At 34.0% G+C, this 21252-nt stretch overlaps 4 protein-coding genes across 8 annotated transcripts; 2 read left to right on the forward strand and 2 right to left on the reverse strand.

Moving 5' to 3' along the window:
- Positions 1 to 182: 182 nt before the first annotated feature.
- Positions 183 to 10988, reverse strand: LOC122400186 (DNA-binding protein RFX2). Its single transcript, XM_043401514.1, has 17 exons — positions 10871 to 10988; positions 6597 to 6907; positions 6118 to 6310; positions 5769 to 5813; positions 5371 to 5476; positions 5135 to 5234; positions 4892 to 5044; positions 4428 to 4559; positions 3907 to 4088; positions 3355 to 3825; positions 3148 to 3269; positions 2981 to 3078; positions 2379 to 2534; positions 2090 to 2292; positions 1868 to 2021; positions 1386 to 1437; positions 183 to 1304 (listed from the first exon to the last, which is right to left on the reverse strand). The coding sequence occupies exons 1-17, from the start codon at positions 10986 to 10988 to the stop codon at positions 1261 to 1263; spliced, it is 2640 nt and encodes an 879-aa protein (XP_043257449.1). The 3' UTR covers positions 183 to 1260.
- A 439-nt stretch (positions 10989 to 11427) lies between these two features.
- LOC122400218 (sorting nexin-30-like) lies at positions 11428 to 17515 on the forward strand. 3 transcript variants are annotated; one of them, XR_006259339.1, is made up of 8 exons: positions 11428 to 11633; positions 11797 to 11952; positions 12036 to 12146; positions 12256 to 12420; positions 12485 to 12680; positions 12745 to 13019; positions 13098 to 13517; positions 17462 to 17515. XR_006259339.1 is itself a non-coding variant. In XM_043401561.1 (7 exons), the coding sequence occupies exons 1-7, from the start codon at positions 11469 to 11471 to the stop codon at positions 13455 to 13457; spliced, it is 1428 nt and encodes a 475-aa protein (XP_043257496.1). In that variant the 5' UTR covers positions 11428 to 11468; the 3' UTR covers positions 13458 to 14343. The 3 variants fall into 3 exon arrangements, 1 of the variants encoding a protein (XP_043257496.1); XR_006259338.1 differs by lacking the exon at positions 17462 to 17515 and adding an exon at positions 13741 to 14343; XM_043401561.1 differs by lacking the exon at positions 17462 to 17515 and having other exon boundaries at positions 13098 to 14343.
- On the reverse strand, positions 14380 to 18581 carry LOC122400183. Its single transcript, XM_043401509.1, has 10 exons — positions 18366 to 18581; positions 17731 to 17849; positions 17390 to 17635; positions 17192 to 17313; positions 15686 to 17065; positions 15402 to 15611; positions 15197 to 15306; positions 14889 to 15103; positions 14562 to 14818; positions 14380 to 14498 (listed from the first exon to the last, which is right to left on the reverse strand). The coding sequence occupies exons 1-10, from the start codon at positions 18525 to 18527 to the stop codon at positions 14413 to 14415; spliced, it is 2907 nt and encodes a 968-aa protein (XP_043257444.1). The 5' UTR covers positions 18528 to 18581; the 3' UTR covers positions 14380 to 14412.
- Positions 18581 to 21214, forward strand: LOC122400212 (vacuolar protein sorting-associated protein 33B). Of its 3 annotated transcripts, XM_043401554.1 has the most exons (7): positions 18581 to 18770; positions 18961 to 19148; positions 19222 to 19445; positions 19527 to 20033; positions 20117 to 20347; positions 20418 to 20743; positions 20913 to 21214. In XM_043401554.1, the coding sequence occupies exons 2-7, from the start codon at positions 18976 to 18978 to the stop codon at positions 21174 to 21176; spliced, it is 1725 nt and encodes a 574-aa protein (XP_043257489.1). In that variant the 5' UTR covers positions 18581 to 18770; positions 18961 to 18975; the 3' UTR covers positions 21177 to 21214. The 3 variants fall into 3 exon arrangements, with proteins under 3 accessions (XP_043257489.1, XP_043257490.1, XP_043257488.1); XM_043401555.1 differs by having other exon boundaries at positions 18581 to 19140; XM_043401553.1 differs by having other exon boundaries at positions 18582 to 19148.
- The last annotated feature ends 38 nt before the right edge of the window (positions 21215 to 21252 follow it).

Raw genomic sequence — 21252 nt, forward strand, 5'->3', positions numbered from 1 at the left:
TTTATTACACAGAAGAGTTACTTGAGTGTCTACAAATATAAACGATATATCGACACACACTTTCTTTTTATAGTAAATATATTAAAATTATTTAAATGCGAAGCATGTTTGAAGACACTCACAGCTTCTACTGTTACTCTTTTTGTTCTGTTTTTTTTTTTTAAACTTCAACAACTGTGCACTTGTTCTATCTGCCACACCATTTGTATATGTATGTACATTTAATGCAAGAGCCATACTGTATATTCTATCAGTAAATCAAAACGATTACTTTATATATCGCTGCATCCATACTTTTCCACTGTTGTTTTGTACTATTCGTTTAAAAATACTGAAAGAATATATATAGAGTGTAACAGACGGCTTAGAACAGAATTTCTTACGTAGCTCGATGTATAATTAATAAATCACATTAAAAAATATGAATGTTGGAAATATCTAAAACTCGTACTGTTATATAATTATAATAACCTAATTTGCATCTGCTCCAGTAGGAATATTTTTTTTAATTTTTTGACAATACCGTCGGCAGGGCGGATTTAGTAAAATGTTATTGAGTACTTTGTGCAAAATAGAATCCGTCGATATGAATGCAGGACTACCATTTTTTCCCGCAAATAATGTTTCTCCCCGAACGTTTTCTTTTGCACAAACTGACTTTTCCTATTTTAAGCTCACTCGACTTTATTTTCGCGTAACATGCTTTAAAAATATAGCGTATTAATTGTTAAAAAGTAAAATATTAAGTAACGCGAATTTCGAATCGTGGATGGCCTGTTGACAAATCAATTTGTTTTATTAAAATAAGGCATTTGAATTCTTCTAAACATCAGAATTCGTAGAACCTCGAAGAAATAAAATATTCGCTCAAGTAAACTTTTGATATCGATGCTATAAGGACATGACAAATTCATGGTCCCAAATATTTTTCAATGATGTTTCGACTAGATGATACATTAACGTACTAAACATCGTGCCAGCGATACCTTACACTTGAATCATATGCTTTCTTGTATAAAGCAAGACTGCAATTACGTATTCCTACATATTATATCACACAAACTTACTTATTAGATTGTATACATTCTGGGCGTTATGCAAAAATCTTCTTTGTTAAGTCATAATACGACAAGATCTTGTCTTATACAAAATTATAATTTATGGGACTAGTGTGTTAGTAGGCCTGGCATGCTCTTGTGCTAAAATTCCATTCTCAGGTGCTACTGGCTTACTTGCAAACTAAAGGGCGTAGGCACGCAGTTAGCTTAGTTTCATACGCTTTGATTGACTTGTGTTTGATGTATCTAAAAAAAAAAAAAACATTCTTTAAGACACTATAGTTTTTATAGATTACGGGTCAGAAATATAAATGAAAAGTCATTCACCTCCATTAGAAGTAGCACCAAATGCACTGACTAAAGAGCAATTTTGACTTTTCTGAAAGGAAATACAACGGACTGAATTACAGAATTATAAAAAATATATCATCTATCGCATGGATGGGGAACCTACGGCCTTTTCGCAAATTTGATCAATTACCTATTTTTTTCGTTTATATATTATATATTACTAAACGGTATGTACTTTAATTAAGATTATGAAATTCTTATTTTGAATGTACAATGTTAAACTATTAACAGTTCTTATTGATATATCCACTGTTCTATGATTGGTGTAGTGTGCTGCGGATACAAAACGTTAAAACAAAAGAGAATAAACAAAAAATCATTCTTAGCAAATCATTTTGTTTAGCAAAATTAACTGTACGCAAAATGTATGTCATTATAAGGGTCTGTGAAGTGACATGCGATTTTCAATACCAAAGGTTCTCCATCCCTGGTATATAACAGTAACAAATAGTACGCACATCTCCCATTACAGCTATTGGAGTTGTTCCTGTAGCAACAGCTACTTGATGCTCGATCAAGTAAAACATATATTCATCGTACAATAATCGAATTAGGTGAAAAGACCCAAAACTAGCTGCACTTCTTAAGGTAAGATCACGAATGACCATGGAACTGTTGAATGAATAAAACGAAAACAACAATGAATTGGTAATAATACTTCGTATATTAAAATTTATTACCTATAGAAGGACCACTTGAGTAAAAATTGACGAGCAGCTTTTGCAAACGTAGGTTTCTCTTCGAATGGTTTAAGAACTTGCGTCACGACACTTTTTAACCAAGTCGCCCAATTTTCTAATGACTTTTGTTGCTGCAATGTTACTTTAAAGTCTGCTTCCAAGCGTTGCACCATTGCATAATCGCATTGACATACCCACGAAGCCTGGAAAAAATGTGTCTATGTATTCTATGCAGCTGTAAAGAGAATCGTATTGATACATCATTTGTCCGTTTAACTACTGTAAATACCTGTTCTTGTACATTGTGAAAATCAACGCGATTCAAATCAGCTAACATTTGATTTATTTGACTAGAATTTTGAAGCACTGCACGTGCTGCTTGAGCAAGGTGATTCAGTGATGTGTAACGCCTTAGTGTCTGAGCAAATGCAGATACAGCGGTTAACTAAAATAAAGGTTTGTTTATAATAGGAACAGCTTACAAAGATATAATTTTTAACATTATACAGGATGCGTCTTTTAATGTATTCACATAATTATCTCCTGTACTCTTTGTTATTCGACAAAATGTTTACAGCAGGATTTACATTATTCCGAGGAAGTATGTAACTTAATTCAGTGAATAGTTTTTACATCAATGAATTCATTTCTTAATGAACTACACGTCTAACTAAATGAAAATACATAATTGTATTGGGGGAAAAAACAAAGATCATTTAGTAATTCAGAAGGCATTTCCACCTAATCAATATTTGTGTCCATCATAAAAAGTCCTATTCGAAAGAGAGTAAGTTTTATTGGAAACATTTTTTTCGAATAACAAATAGTCTGGAAGATAATTATGCATATAAAATAAAATGTAACACCACCAAATACCAGTATTCGTAGTACCTTTATCTGAGTCATTTCTTCTGGACAATCAGCCATTGCTGATGTCAGCCATGATTCTAGTCCTTTTGCAAAATTTCGAATAGACTGCGTCAATGAACCTAAGAACCATATATTAATACAATAATATGAAATCATAAGTGCACAAAGAAAGGATTGATGCAACTCACTTGGTATAGGTCGCAATACATTAGGCATTAATACTTCCACCAAGTTTTGATAAAATGTGTAATCAACCTTTCTAATGAAATCTTGAACTTCTGAACATTTACACATTTGATATAATTTGGTTCTAGATACACAATACATACAGTTAGAATTGTTTTCCTTTAATTAACTTGCAAAACATGTAATGAAATTTCTCTTAAAAATCTTACTTTGATAAATATTTTTCTTCCTCGCACTCATCGCCATTATTATTGTCCTGACTACGCCAAAACTCTCTCCAAAGACTTTCTACAGTAGCGAATTCAAAATTGAGAACAGCATCCAGAAATGCTTCACAATGTTCTCTGTATATGCTACGGAATGTGTCAATATCTTCTAACGTGCAATCTTCTGGGGGGGATGAACCATGCCCCACTATTATCTCGGGAAATTCAGGAATAGCGCCACTCGCTTCACCAAGGTATTGATGATACTGTGGCGGCGAAGTATTTGAAGAAATATTTGTGTTTGAATGTGTATTATTTTCGTACGTAGTATCTTGCTTTTGATTCACAAATTTAAATCGTTTTGTTTGTGAATTTGCACTCTGTTGCTGACGAGGGGTTCCATCTTCATTTAACATTACTAAAGGAGAACTAGGTTTGACACGAATCCCATAGTAATGATATTTTGAATTTCCTCTATAAAAAGTCACAAATAGCCCCATTTATTGATATGTTTCTATATAAACTACGTTCAAAAACAACATCAAGATTAATTACCTCGTGCCTAACCGCCTAGTCCTTAAACCCAAAAAGACGGAACGTATTAATTTTCCAAAACTTGCCGCATTTACAGGGTCCAATTTGTTTTCAGAACAATGACGCAAATAATGATTATAAAGGGTAGATCTTGGAAGAGAAACTCCGTCCGCTGTTTCATAATTTTCAAGTAACCAGTGAACCTATTTATTTAACAAATATTATGAATTATGAACACGGAAGGGAATTTTATTTTTTCTAACTAAAAATGAATTTTATACAAACAAAAGAAATATGTACCCAATGCAATACTGAAAACAAATCAACGTTAAATATAGAATACTAATTAAATTACTCGTAACATTCATACTAGTTACAATCATGTTAGAAAAAATGTTTTTACTTGTGTTATTACTGAAATGAATAAAATTTTGAACTTATGTACAAAAAGCATCCCTAAGCAAGCAGTTAATGCCAACAAACGTGCTACAACAAATTAGTATATGGTAAAGCCTGCAAATACAGATTATATATCAGCTTACTGTTGCTTGAGAAACTCTAGTGGCATGCGTCATGTTTGCTGCGGCAGCTGCAGCGTCTTCCACGGTGACAGCAGTACCTCCTGAATTACCGCTGATCAAGTATGCCCCTCCACCCCCGCTAACCACAGTTTCCTATCAAACAACCCAAGATACCAATAGCTTGTTAACCCCAATTTAAAAAAGAACTTTAGGTTTTTATAATTTTTCATTTACAAAAAAAGAACAAAACTTATATTTCTAAAAAGTATAACTGCCATCACAACTATCATCCATTTTTAAGTTAAAAATATGAAATTATCAAATAAAACCACTCTTTTCATCCCTTTACAACCATGCAGGGCTCCCATGCCTGCAGAAACATAAATTAGCAGTCTAAAAGTTTACATAAAAAAAAAAAAAGAAAAAACCAGAAAAAAAGAAAAGCAGTTTGAAATAAAAACTATAAACATGCAGTACTGTCTTACCGCATTTTCTGTCTGTGGACTAGCACGTGCAGTTGCAGATATCAACGTATGTGCAGTCGGATCTCCATCTACGACGCTTTGTTGAATTAGATACGTGCCGTTACCCTGAGATAATAATTGTCCGGTTGTTGAATTTGAACCTTGACCAGTGACCTAAATTCGTACAACATTGTTGATAATTATACTTTAAGACGCGTGTCGTGTTTCAATTGACGCTGTGGTTCTAACAATTTTATAAATTACCTGTGCATAGGTCACCGGGGTAGATGCCGGTGTGTAATATTGACTTGAAGCAGGAGTGTACATTGCTCCTGCTTCTCCAACAGCATATACAGGATATGTCCTACAAATATACAATTTATACAATTCAATGAAACATTATATAATTTCATTTTTAGTATAAATAGAACGATAAATAATACGATCGATTTATTACAAACCAATTGTCTTTGGGTTAATTGCAATATTTACATACTCACATCTGACCATTTGCCGGTATATATGTGGAACCATCCCCTTCAACATATTGAACATAAGTAGGATGAGTAACTGACTCGGACCCCACTGCCTCTGGTTCACCTGACACTGAAACAGATACAATGCATCTTAATTCATTTACAGCAACTGATTTTCAAATAAATAAAACTTCACAAAATTCATAAACATTTAAGTGTGACAGAATTATACCTTGTTAAGAAATCAGGTGAAAAAATAGAGTGTTAATGCTTGCACTCTTCTAATGAAATCTTGTATTAATGTAAGAAATATATCAACACATGCAAAATCAAGTGTAGATCAACACAATATATTGTAGTTTTATAGATATGCTGCATATAATTAACGAGAATAATGCATGCAGATTATATTCTGCCCTCACCTACTGCCGTTGTGAGGGACGCGTAAGATGGTGAATCACCGGTGCCTAGTGTAGTCAGAGTAGAAGAAGAGAGGTGCATGTTTTTCAGCAGCATGGAAAGGGCCAAATCTCTACTCAAACACTATAATTTTTCAAACTGATTCTGATACTCACCCCTCATATAAACAACTTGTAAAAAGTCTTTTGACAACTTATCAACATTATTTTTTTTTATGATACATAATTGCTAATCGCGGTAAAACTAATTTTTTGAACAGATTTTTTTTCATACGTTTGTAATCAACAACTTTGTAAACTGATAAGCAGATGAAATAAAAGTATGTAACAATTTATTTTATTTGAAACACACCTGTTACAGTGATAAAATGCGGAGAACCACTGACAATAGTACCAGTTGATGTAGATGCTGTGTCTGAATCCACGAGGGTGTGTTGACCCGAATGAGTAGTGTTCACTACAACTTGCGCTGTAACGTGTGCCGGAGTACCTGTTGAGCCGTTGGAAGAATCTGCAGCGGTTTCAAGTGGATCCTGAACCAATAACTAAATTATTATTTATAGTATGCGTGTCCTCATGATCAACAGCAAAGTTCTATATAATAATATTAATATTTAGAGAGGATATCTTTATGTATATATTTCAATATCATACGATAAATAAATAAAATCGTATTTTCCATAAATCCTGATTTAGTTGCATACAAAATATCAATAATACATTTATGTTTCAAATCTCAATAAAAAACACTTTTTAAATTAGCATTAAATTTAAAAAAAAAAAATCTTACCATGAATAAACAAATGATCAGTATAATTTAATGTAACAAACCTGGATAGGTTGCAGATTATTTGAGCTGGAAGGATCAGGACTAGTAACAACAGTGATGAGCTGCTGGCCTCTTGTCGACTGACTCTGTGCTGCATTACCACTGCCACTGGAACTGGAAGTAGTCACGACAACGACGCTTGGCTTAGGTTCCACCCCTACTGTCGTAGAGCTACCCCCACTGTTATTAGTTCTGGTGGATGCTGCGAGGGCATACTGAGCTCCCGTCGTAGCCATGGCAATCACTCCTTCACCTCTCTCTACTCCCACAGTATCGCCACCACTGCTACCTCCCCGTTTCTGAAGGGAAGGATCTGTAACATAGATATATAACACACACGAATGCAACAAATATCAATAATGTCTTCCAACAGATTCAATGCATGAACTACAACTATAATATCCCCTTATAAATTTGATCATCTTTCAAAACACAATTAGCTTGAAAGGTGAGTGATCAGAGGAAGAAACAAAACTACTATCAAATATATTATGCAAACTAAAAAAAATACTTTTAAAGAACTTATAATTAAAAGTAGAAAAGACAAAAGGTTTTTTTCTCATCAAATACAAACCTTATTTACGTCTGTTGCGTAAATATGGTATTCTATACAATTTGTATAGATATGTCGATCGTTTATTATTCTCTAACGATAAGTTTTCATGCATATTGTTGCTAGAAAATTGAAAAAAAATATTACGATATAGAATACATCGTAGAATTATCATTTGTATCATCGTAATTTTAGCAATACATGCTATATATATATATATATGTATATGTATATGTGTGTGTGTGTGCGTGTGTGTATGTTTAGAAATAGAAAAAATGAATATGATCGAACGACGACGCCCGGATTGGGCATTAGATATACCGACAGATTAACAGGCACCCTAACCTACATAAGATAGATCGGCTACGTAATTTCTCGCAGGTGTGCAGCATTCAATAATCTGTAGATCAAAGGGAAGCCCCGAAAAGCTCCCAATACGAATGAACACGTCATTGTTGCAACGAGCGTACACCAAAATGTGTTGGTAAATTCTGTACCTGTAGGGTGGCAGGTACCAAATACAATGTTTCAAAGGGAAGAAAACGAGAGGGAGAGGGGTGATGGTTAAAATGCACCGTACGCGTGACTGGACATATAGAGGCCCTTTTTCAAGAGGGTTAGAAGTATCAGTAGAAAAGGTCAGATCATAGATGCAATTAGAGAGTATTAAAACTCCCTTCTTACTGGTAGCAATAAATTCTTTAATTATCCAAAATGCTTGCGAAGAGAATAAAGCTTTACTATTAAGAAGGATATGAAAATTTTCAGTACATATTCTACTAGAAGAAAGGTATAAGGTTTGTTAGTTAATTTGAAACAATTTCTTTTTCTACAAACACAGTTTATAAACCAAATATTTAAAGTTCTCTTTTTAATTTAGTATATAATGGAAGAAATAAACAGTAGTTCGTGCATATATTGCTTAACACAAAGTATTATGTCATTCTGTAAACCGATGATTATATTGGAAAACATACCATGTGTACACCTGGCTTGTGTTATGCATGACTGATGCTTGGGACTACTCTGCACACTGTATCTGTTCCTTTACAATATATGTTCTTTGTTCTTTTATTATTTTCTTTTAAATCTTTATAAAATCAGAAATTTGCATAACTCTTTCATAATGTTATCATACAATTATTGGAACATATAGAAAATAGGAAATAATTAAAATGCATATTGCTTCAAATTGATTGCACTGGTAATTTCATAAATACTATATAAAAGAACAAAATAATTTAATATGTTGCAAGCAGTAATGGAATAATTAAAGGTAGTTGCTTTTCAGCCGTGCTTCTTCTTTCATGCCTCAAGAAGTTCATTGATATAATTGATAAGCCCATTTTAATTAAAAGCTACACAGAGGCTTCCAAATATTATATACCCCCTGGATAAGGGTGCACAATAAAATTGGTAAAGCGTGATGTAATAGGGGAATATAGAACGCAAGAAATCTGTAATGGTTTCCTGCTGTTAGAGGTAATATTGAAAAAGAAAGATGTTCGAAAGAACCAGTGAACCAAAAAATATTACAGAATTTTTAAGAAAAAAATTTTAAAAATGTAATATTAATATGGTCTATTAACTAAATATAAATATAGTTCCTTACTGGAATAATCCTTGTTTTGCTCTTACATAGATATACAAAGGGTTAAGTAAAACTTGTATATTACAGACAAAACAAAGTGATTAATTAAATACAATGACTTAAAACAGTAAGTTCACATTGGAAAACTCGATACCAACAAACAAATGACAATGACAAGATACTGAAAAATTAAGAAATTTGGTCATACAATCATGAAAAATCAATATATTCTTGAATATACTGTCTCATATTAAAATTACGACTATTGACTATCATTAAATGAATACATATTGTCAACTATAAAATTATTATCGCGAAGTCAATAACGCGCTCGAATTTCAAAGTTCCAGAACATATGCGTTATTCCCGCGTGCACGTACAAGAAAATCATGAAAACGAAGCATTGTATCAGGAGGATCGTAATTAGAATGGTAACAAAACGCGATTTGTACGTCTCTTTTTACTCACCTGTCTTCATGAATGGCGTGTACTCTCAACACGACGCCCGGGCGCACTTGCGCGGCCGAACGTGTTCCCCCACGTATTTCAGTCGGTCTTTTCCCGTTTAAGGAATAGCCGTGCCTGTCACCCAGGAAACCACGCGAACAGCCAAGCCACCGTAGAAGCGGAAAAACGGAGTAGCACACTTCGACGAACCTGTATATTTTGTTGTCGACGGCTAGTCGGAGTGTTGGTTGTCTGCTACTGCGGTCTCCTTGACTACGGCATCACTGCCCGCGTCACAACCATTACCGTACGAAATACAGCGGCTACGAGGGTGCAGTACCCCTATTATACCGAGTGTTCGATAAGTTTAAGGTACAACCAAAAAGAGATTGATAACTAACAGCAAAATGATATATATCATGAGTAGAGGCACAAATCTGATGGAATACGTTCGAATTTCATACAAGTATTTCGAAAAACAAAAATAATATTTATAAATGGAATCAAACCTTGAAACATTGCGTTCGAACTTTAGTATGTTCAATAATTTCAAGGTAAAACCAAAAAACCAATGACTCACCGTAAAAAAAAAAATCGAAAACGTAAAATAAAATCTTTTTGTGCGAAGATTCTTTCTCGACACAGAAATCAATTCGAAAAATTTCTCGATAATGTATATGTCAAACTGACTCCTATTTTCTAAACGACACTCTGTATATGCACTTCAGAAGTATGTAGATACGTATCCTACCTCGGTATTTTAAATTCCAATTGATGATGTTAAATTAAACTTTAATCTCACGTTCCATGTAATTAGTAAACGTATCGATGCTCATTCGTTATTTTTTAGTACATTTTGAACGAATCTTATATTTTTTTCTTAACGAAGTATTTGTAATTTTGTAAATGATAATAAGATAGCTGGAAATTCTGATATACTACTCAATTTTGAACGACGAATCCTGTAAATCTTACCAAAAATTAAGTGTAATGTAGTTACGACAATTCTATTCACAAAAATTATGCATATATCGCACTGGAAACATCGAACTTTTGATACAGCACTATAGAGCTCCACGGTGCCCCTCTTTTTACTCTGATAGTCAATCAGGTATTTCGTTAAATCGTTGAAATCTATAATTTCTGTTTGGGCAAGAATTTAATTTCAATTATTTTTGTAAGGAATTCTTATTCTTCGAACAGTAAATATTATTTCTACATCAAAATAACGTTTTACTTATTGGAACATGTTTACGTGCGTGCGCAATCGCATATTAATGCGCACACCACACATCGTATCAGAGAGCCCGCATTATGACATTTGTTTTACTCCGATAAATATAAGTTTTCGATCGGTTGTTGATTTTTACCTAATTAAATGCACGCAGTATGCTAAAGCGTTTTCACTAATCAATTCTAATGTTTAGTTGGTCCGTTCAAATCAATGAATCGAACAAATAACACCGCGTCTTTACGAAGCGCGTTGTTCGAAATTATCAAGATACAATGAACTCATGAATTATTGAATTTAGGCAAGCTTGGTTGTTGTTCGATACTATGTCAAAGAAGCGAATAAAGTTAACGAGAATATTAGAAATTACTAAACGTGTAATATTATATAGTTTGGGAATTTATAACAATTTTAGAAACTTTCGTTTATATTTTCAGGATGAAAATAAACTTACTAGATAACGGATTTTGAGATCGGTAATATATAATTGGCAACGAGGGTTCTTCCGTCATCAATATGGAATATCTCTTGGGAAAAATGGAACTATACTCGTCGTCTTCCGGCCAGTCCATCCCTCTCGCGAAAGTTTTGAATTTTTGATCGCGGGAAAAAGCGTCGAATGTATCCCAGAGATACGGTTTCCACGGGCGCAAAATATTTGGCTTCTTATTTCGTAGAGTCGTGAATTTTTTCCGCTACGCTTCACAAACAAGTGAGAATCGAAATGTAGCTATTCAATTATAGAAAGAACAACAATGCGTTACGATACAACGTCTCATAGCATAAATGTAAGAAAAAAAGGCGGGTAAATCATAATATTTATGTACCGTAATTCTATATATCTATTATATGTTAGATTAAACGTATTGTTATCAGTAAACATATATATATATATTTCTAAAAATATAAGGTGATTACGATTGAAATTTTCCTAGCGAAAAGTTTCTTCGAAACGTGATCGATGCTCGTATATCGCATTCGTGTTTCGCGTAATGCTGCGCAGCTGTGACGCAGTTCGTGAAGTGTAAGTTCTGTTGCTTGACAGTTTAAAGATGATGACTTCTTTAGAAACTGAAGTGGAGAAATTAGAAGAAAAAGGTACGGAAGATACCGCGATTTTAGAAGTGAGTACAGTTGCAGTTGGAAGTATTGTCAAACAGGAAAGCCGCGATGCAGACTTTTTCTCAAATTGCAGTAACTCCATTGAAGGTTCTGTGGTAAGAGTATAACCTGAAATGTTTTTGACAGATGATATTAAATAAGTTTTAAGAAGCACTATTAAAATAACATAAATAATTGACGTGTACAACAGTGGTGGGTTCCATTCGAATGTAGCAATAATATTACAAAAACAATGAAAAGCTACATATCAATTTTCAGATAGCATCCCCTTCCATTGATAGTTTCTCTACTCTACCTGAACAAGAGATATCAGACTTTCAAATAGATCCTCGAGACCTACAAGTAAAAGTAGACAATCCTCAAAAACATCTTGAAACACTTGAAACTTATATTACTTTTCGTATAACAACAAGGGTAGGTTTAATTTCATTTTGATTTTATGTTTGGCAGTTTTTAGTAAAAGTTCTCTTAACAACGTTGTATCTATGTTATCATAGTCCACAAGACCAGAATTTGAGGAGGGAGAATACATTGTTCGAAGACGTTACAATGATTTTATTTGGTTGCGACAAAAATTGGTGGATTTATATTCAACGCATATTATACCAGTGAGCTGTTGCATATATTAAAAGCCTATTAATTAATTATTTACTTGTTTGCCCTTAGGATAATGTTGTAGCTTTTGAAAAAGATTATATATTAATCTTATTATTACAGCCAATGCCTGGAAAACATACATTGCTCGCCCAATTAGATCGTTATTCTAAGGAATTTATTATAGCACGTATGAAACTGTTACATGTATTTCTTAACAGAGTTGTTAATCATCCGATTCTTAGCTGTGACAAAAATCTGCACATTTTTTTGACTACTAAACCTGCTGTAAGCATATCCTATGACACTTTACATAATATACTGTCAAATATTATATTTTCATTCTTCATAGGAATTCCTTGTACATCGTAAAAATCGTGCAAATGTTCTTGTCAAAATGACTGATTCTTTACAAAATATAGCAAGCACGTATACTATGAAACAACGTCAGTTTGAATTTGAGCAAATTCGAGATTATTGTACAGCCCTTAGTGAGAAATTAGGAACTATAGATAAAATAAATCATTGTATACACAAGGAGAGACAAGGTAGAGCAAAATTATTTAAAATATTTCTGTTACAAATTCTATTAAATACTATTTTTGGTATCAGACTATTTGCTTGAGCTGCATCAGCTGCATCCAATATTTACCTTATGGGCAACTTCTGAACCGGAACTCGCCCCTATTCTACTAGCAATTGCCAAAGCAATAGATTGTAATGCAATGGCTCACCAGAAGCTTCTAGAAAGCGTTCCGAATGAAGAGCGAGAGTATATTTCATATATAGATGCAGTTAAAAGTGCATTATCTCGACGCGATTCGATGCAAATCAAATATGAAATGACTGTCGAAGACTTAGCAAAGAAAAGACTAGAGAAAGATCAGGTCTGTACATTGAATTTAATGTTAGTTTAAATCGTGATAACGAATTACGATAATTAATAATTTAAATTGTTTGAAAAGCTAATGGGTCTTACAAGTGGCGCAACATCAACACAAAATTGGGGTGGATCGCTATGGAAGGCTGAATCTCGCGATGAAAAGCTGGAAAGACTTGGACAAACAATACCACGATTGGCTAAACAAGCGGAAGTGTTGCAGGATCGCGTGGAATGTGCTAATGAAAATTTGCGCAGTGATTTACAAAGATGGAACGTGGAGAAACAAATGGATTTAAAGAATATGTTAATCTCAACGGCAGACCGACAAATCCGACATTACCAACAATGTATGAACGCATGGGACGAAGTTCTTGCAGATTTGAAATTAGATGGAGTAGGATCTGATCTTAGCGTAGGACCACCTATAAAAATACCTGTTTGAATTGCTACAACTTTCGTTGGACACATCTACACACAGTAAACATCTCGTACAATTACAAAGGTAAAAACGTAAACACAAAAGACGTTTGCCATTAATGACGAAAATTTTATTGCATTTAAGAAACTGACCTTATCAGCTTCAATGTCTCTGCTTCAGCAATTAAATAACTTTATCTCTTAAGTCTTAAATGTTCTTTGTTGAAAGTTACAATCAGTACTTACATAAATTACAAGTGCATTCGTTAGACGCACATGTTACACATTTATATAATGTATTCACATAGTTTTCAGATATAAAAAGTTCATGGTGAAATGGCTTTATAATACAAGATCATGAAATGACATGAAAAATTAAATTAAAATGTTTAATCCTATAAATATAGCTAGGGCAAATTTCGGCATAGAATCAATTAAGATCTTAAGATATATTTTCCTTTAGATCACCAGTTAAGTTTGGGACCAAGTACTAAATGATTTTTACGATTTGTTCTTTCTCTTAATTTGAATCACGTACAATACATTCATTGACAATCAGTGTTTAGTCATCTATATCCGGTAGTTACCAAAGTTATCTATATATCATAGATAGTCAACGTAGCATAGTGCTAGAATATAATTTACAGATCGGAGCAAACGCTTGCAATGTTCGTTGTATCGTTAATCAGTACACTTAATCTACATCATTAAGTTTTGGACAATCCACGCAGCAGCACTTAACAATCAACTTATACAACGGTAGTCTCGTGAAAAAAGCACATAATCTATACAACGTAGTATATCTGCTGTTGTTCGCGCTTGGAACTAACGATTCTTGAGATAGTTATGTATACTATATATAGTATTTACGTTTCCAATACATTCATTACATTGTACACGTTATCTTATTGATAATGAAATTCTTAGATTTGTATCAAATAAATTATTGTTTGCAACATATTATTGATCCAACAGTTACCTTATTCGATCGAAGGATAATTTGGCATTGGTGTAATATAGAATTCCACCAAATTGTCCAAATCATATAGTCTGGTTATAGATTCACCTGCAAAACAATTTTGCATATTTTTGTCATTCCAGTAAATAGTATTTCATTTAAAACTCTCACCTGCCAGCGTCATTTCGTTATGTAAAAATCGTACTGCGTGCGCATATGGTTGCTGTATTTTTTCTCTTAACTTTGGTGCTAAGCGTCGTGTTGGATTCCACAACGGACTCCGAAAATTCGGAACGTTCATAAAGTTTGGTTTCCAGGATTCTGGTTTTACCTCTTCCATAGGTAATACGTCTGTTATTCTATATTGACTTGTATCAATATTCCACGTAAATTTGCATCCCACTTCGTATTGTTTCCTTTCTTGAGAACTGCATACATTTTACATATGTTGAGTGCTCAAAGTGTAACAAAGATCCCTAAGTGTAAAATGATACTAACCACTGAGTTTGACTACTAATTTCACTAGCCTGGATTTTCATAATTAATAAACAAATAATATCACCACTTAATGCGCATACATCTATTATTTCAATGTCGTAATCGCTGCAGTGCCAATATCTCTTTTTAAATCTCATACAAATCCAATCAGCAATGTGGTGAGAAAATGTTTCGATGTCAAAACTTAATTGATTTATTGATACACAAGGTAGTATCTGAAAATGCAATCATCCTTCTATTAAAATTTATTGAACTTCCTTTTGGTCACGAGGCAATAATTTAAAATGGCAGAGTTTCAAATGCAATACCAATTTCTCAGCTTTGCTGTTGCTGATCATTTGCATTTGAACATATCCAGATCCATGGACATGCATAGGAAGAACATATTGATAACTCACGTATCCTCCTGTCTCTTCATCTGTGAAATATTTGTACAGTATTCTTTCTTCTTTTGACAAGTAACATTACATTCGTTTAATACATAATTTGACTGTAACTATCGAATAAACATACCTTCAACATCTGTGATAACAGATATCATTTCATCGTCAAGTTCAATATAGCTTCTTTTAAAGTGTGCAGTACACTTTATAGTAGGATATTGTAAATTTATTTTTGGAACTAATGGAGAAGAATTTAAAGAATGTTTGCCTATACGATCTCTATTTATACATCCATTAGGTAATTGATTTTGGTTCAACGGACGTAACACATTCTTTTCAGCTAACAAGTTAGAACGGTAATATAGAGTGAGCACAAGAATAAAATTTTCCTCTTAATAATAGTAATCTGTTTACCTGAATCTGCAGTTAAATCATTCGACACTCCTATGTCTTGATTAATACTAAAATCATCAGTTTCGCTTTGATCAGAATCTGGCCAATGCTTCCTACCGTTTGACAATACAGGTGAAATCGTCGGGGACGATGGTATTTGATGTATCGAACAGCCACGGTGTTTGAATTGATCTCGTATATGCTTGAAAGGAACTATGTTTTCGGCGTCCTCTGTTTCATCACAAAATTCGTACTTCTTATCGGCGAGTCTGCGTTTTCTGAATGAACTGAGCTTCTCGCAGGTCTCCTGCGCTTCATCCGTGAACTCATACGCTTTCTCCGCTTCAAGAATAAGTTTGTGCGTGGCTCTCGTTCTCGATTGCGTGGAGTTGACGATAGGTGGAGGAGAGTGAAGATTAGACCGTTTGCGAGGACTTGGATGACGAAATGACCGCGTAACGGGCGGTGACATTAAACGCGAAGAACACGAGGAAGAAGGTTTTATGGAGACCGAGTGAAGAGGAGAATTTACGGAAGTCATATTGCTATCTTCCGAAGCACCTGGTTGCGGGGAGTTTGAACGTTGACTGCGTGCGTTTTTATGACTAGATTCCGAATTTCGAGTCTTTAAGATATCTGACGGTGGTGTGAGAATTGGTGACGACCACGTGGTTGTTTTGAGATCAGAGGGAAGCCTTTGAGGCGTAGACCGTGGAGAACACGACGGGTGCTTCACTAAAGTAATTAAATCACTACCAATGTTGAGTTCCTGAGACATATCCTCGCAGAAATCCTGCAAGATCTTATCTCTGACCGATATCGCTTGTTGTTCGGTCCTAGAAACTGGACTCGCATTTCGACATTTATATTCAACGATGTCCGAATATTCGCACGACTTAACACTTACAGCATCGGCAGACTTATTTATATCACAGACACAGTCACTTTGATTACTGCTTGAGGTATTCAATGGATCACGAGCTAACTTATCATCTACTTTAATTAATTCTTCTAAAAAGTCATGTTCTATACTCGACTCGCATCTCGGGGATTGATCGACCACGCACTCGGGTGTACCTACTTTCTCGTCTGAACTTTCGTAACGTTCCACTTTCGTATAATATAATTCCTCGACGTCACTCATATCTAATGGCACTGTATCAGGAATGACAGTGTCCTGCTTATCACAAGTCTTCTGGTTTTTGAACTTTGGAATGTCCAAATCCACCCTGAGTACATGTAAAAAGTTTCCTGTATTAACTACTACGTGATTCCAATAATTCAAACAGACGGTAGCTCGGAACCTAGGATACGGAGAAATTACTTCATAGGTGGTATGAACAGTGAGACCATGTTGAAGACAATTACACCGCACGCAACCATCCCAGTTTACAGCCAACTCTATAGAAACGAAAAAAATGTATTCATTTCAAAATTATATTTAGAATGCAATGCTATAGAAGATATATGTCTCGTTTTATCCTTTCATAAACGATAAATTGAATAATAAAATTGTTATCTCATTACCTTCACCTTCTTCTTCATAGGATGCAGCAACTTTCAAACAATCCTTACAATTTTCGAGAGACGGTACTGTGGTTATTGTTAAGTATGCTCTATCTGTTGGTTGAAGATGCAGCCAATTTGTACTAAAAATTCATTGTTATTAATTACATAATAATTATCGAAATATTTAACGAATGAAATAGCTTAATAAAAACTTACCATAGGCCATGTATTACTAGCTTATTCCGCTCCATTGGCCATTGAGATATAACAATACTAAGTTCTCTATAGATGGTGTAATTACCAAAAAGTGTGACTTCAGCAACTTTACGTGCAACATGGTTTGGAGTGAAAGCCCACCAGTGTAACAAGTATTTATACAAAGAAGTATTGCCGCTCATATCCATTGTGTATGTATATGTAAGTAAAAACTGACCACATTGTGTTAATCCCATTACAATGTGCCTTCAATTACAATAATTATTATTACAAAATGCTTAAGGATACAATTATTTCTTTCACATTACTTCGTGCAATAATATGTAAACATTCCAACATACCCTGCTTCTAATGCAGACTTTGGGAGTACATGTAGAAGTGGTAAATGTCTCCATGAAGGTACAGTAGCGAACAGTCTTTCCTCTGATGCATAATTGTGCGCTGATAAACAACCTCTGATCTATAAAAATGAATCCTTTTACAATGTCGTAAGTGTATTCTACTAATTAGTCTTATAAATAAATATAATCTTTTTTAAACATCATGCAATGAAGCAACAAAACTGGAAACAGTGTTCAGAAATTAAATCCCAGAAAAACTATTATCAATAAGATTGCCTAATACTTTTAGTTTGCAAGTCTTCGATGATTCATCATTTTCTGTCAAGTTTTTAAATATCATGCAATCATCTGTTTTTTTTTTTTCAAGTCATAACAAAAAGAGGAATGAAAATCTACATGGGCAAGAACAAAAGCACATTTTTTTCTTGCAACCATTGAATGCTTAGCATAGCGATTGTCTAATAACAAGCATACTAGCGTATCGAAAAACAATCGAACATTCTTTTTCTCTAAGATATCATAATGCTACTTATTTTTTTTTGTTCAAATCGAGGATGTATTTTGACAGGTCTAGTATCGAGTCTGTCTGTCAGTTTCATTAATGCCTCCGCTAGTTGAAGGTTAAGCAGCCCTACCTCTCTTAAAAAAAGCTTCTGTAAGAAATGTCTTTTGCTGCGACGGTGGGACAGACACGGTTTCTGGCCTACTATAACGTACTCCGATCGTTCAGAGGTAATATCAGAGAACCATTCATTGCAACAATCTGAGGTAGTGTCGGAAGACGATGCGTCCGCCATTTTTAAATAACCCTACTGAGAGATACGCGTGAGGAGCGTCAGGAAGATCGGAAAACGCGATTCACCAAGGTTTACCACATGGGCGCACCAGTCGAATTGTTTTTAACACTATTTTCTCGAGAAACGTGAAAACTCAATCTCGATTATTTGGTCCTCTGATTGTTTGGAAGAATAATCGGAGAAAGTACGCGATTCGGATGAACGCGCCGATAGACCTTACGAGACGCGAGAATTGCACATACGGTATTTAGCTTTGTGTCGAATTCATGTTAGTCAATAAAAAATACAAGATTCGTATAACCCTGGAGGGTTAAAGAGCTTCGATACTATTTATTTGTAACAATCGGAGATACGCAAATGTTTTCTTTGAAATTGAAATACGGTTTAACGATTACGGAATAACATTTTAATCATTTATTCGAAATAATGTTAGGAATTAAATGAATTTATGCGCGACGAAAACATGGAAATCACGCTGGATGATAAATTAAATATACTGCAACAAATAAGTCAACGAAAACTTGTTGAAATATTGGACGCAATTCCTGGAACAAAAGACTTGGTGATAGAACAAAAACTTATGAAAATTTTGGATAGCTTTGTAGGAGTTTCTGTACTAAAGTAATAGCCTGTAATAAGTATTTAAAGTATATTATTGTGAAATATTCATAGAATAATATTGTCTTTCATTTAGACGTTATGGAATTGACAAAATTTATAAAATGGAGCAAAGTTTAAAGTTTTCAAACTCTCAACGTATATTCCTAGTCTCAAGTGATTTGATCTCTTGTAAGAGGGTATTAGATCAAATACAGTCAGAGATTTCTGCAAATATCAGACCGCATGTACAAGTGTGCCATCATATTTTGGTAACTCCATTTGTACCAACAGTTTTGAACTCTATTATTGAAGAGGAGGGTGATTATTTACAGTAATAAATATAATAATAATTATGATCATTAAAGTCAAATTTGGGTAAGAATGTCATTATTTGTTTAGGCTTATCTGGATTAGTCACTGTACAAACATTATCATGGGAATTCATAAGATTAGATGGCAATGTCTTATCTTTAGAAAGTCCTATGTTTACCGATCTTTATTATCACAAAGATACTACTTTACTGCCAGCATTAGCACGCAACTTATGGTCACTACAACTTATACTTGGCTCACCCAAACTTTTGCTTTCATTTGGTAAACATAGTCAAAAAACATTCAAAATTATGGAATCTATAAGGAAGTGTTTAGGCACATCGAATACAGAAAATGAAATAGGAGCTCTAATTTTGATGGATAGGGATTATGATCTAGCTACACCACTCCTAACTCCTGTAACTTATGCTGGATTGTTGCACGAGGTTGTAGAGATAAATGTTGGTACAGGTACATTGGGCAAATCTCAAACTAAATTAGATCCAAATAAAGATCAGATTTATGGAGAAGTAAGAGACACACCGTGCAGTGATGTTTTTCCCATTTTACATGGGAAAGCTAAGTCTCTAAAATGTACAGTTTCACGTTTCTATACATTCCTCTTACTTCGTCTGATTTCGATAGAAAACAGTAATATCTTTGATACTGTATATTAGCTGAACAGGATGCTATACAAACAATGAAGTTGTCCGAAATGGAGCGATACGTAGCAACGAGATTGCAAAAAACGAGGGATATGACGCGTCAACTGGCTTTTCATATTTCTGCTTGTCAACTTATTGCTGATATGCTAGGTTCCGACTTTCAAACATTACAAAAAATAGAGAAGTCTATACTTGAATGTAAAGATAGAAAAGAATGCTTAACTCATATTGAAAGACACATAGGTATGTATACCTTATTACTACTATATACCTTAAGATTACAGTATCGTTTGTAAAACAATAAATTTTTCAGATGATCATCCATTGAGAGCTTTACGTTTGTTATGTTTATTGTCCATCGCGAGTGACGGCATCACTCAAAACGAGCTATACTCTATCCAGAAACTTCATCTTCACGCGCACGGTTATAAACATATACCATTAATTTATAAACTGCAAAGCATAGGTCTACTAAAGAGCAGAACGGAAAATATTTTGCACAAATTACCAAATTGGAATAGCGAATGGAACAATAATGCACAAAAATTAAAACTTTTGCCAAGTTATGCCAAACAAATAGACCAGAAAAGACGAACATGTCCCAGTTATGTGTTCAACAATGCTTACATTCCTGTGATTGTTAGTATCATTTTTAATACGATTTGTTCATTAATTCTTACCTGTATGAAGGTAATTAATTATTCATGTAGAGTAAAATCGAAATTCAACTTACTACTATACAGAGCAAGTAATTTCTTCGTTTAACTCATTTATTCTTATATTTAAATAATTAACTATATCTCTACAGGCTCAAGTATTAAATGTTGTTATGAGTCAAGAAAGGGACTCTAAGAATCTCGAAGAACTGGCAAATTTATCAAACTGCGTTGTAAGTGGTCGACGTGGTTCGTTACAGCCGAAAATGGTGGTGATATGTATTATAGGCGGTATCACTTATGCCGAAATAGCTGCTTGTAGATTAATAGAAAAATCAACTGGAATTCAACTTGTTCTTGCATCTGATTGCATAATAACAGGCAATAAAATACTCGAAAGTGTGCAAGAAATATAATACTTCGTGACTAATATGAGAATATAAAATCTGTAATAATGAATATTGTTTATTCTTGTACTGTATATTTTATGTT

The sequence above is a fragment of the Colletes gigas genome, unplaced genomic scaffold (genome assembly GCF_013123115.1).
Source record: "Colletes gigas isolate AHSC1104 unplaced genomic scaffold, ASM1312311v1 Colletes_gigas_Sc00016, whole genome shotgun sequence".
Taxonomy (NCBI): domain Eukaryota; kingdom Metazoa; phylum Arthropoda; class Insecta; order Hymenoptera; family Colletidae; genus Colletes; species Colletes gigas.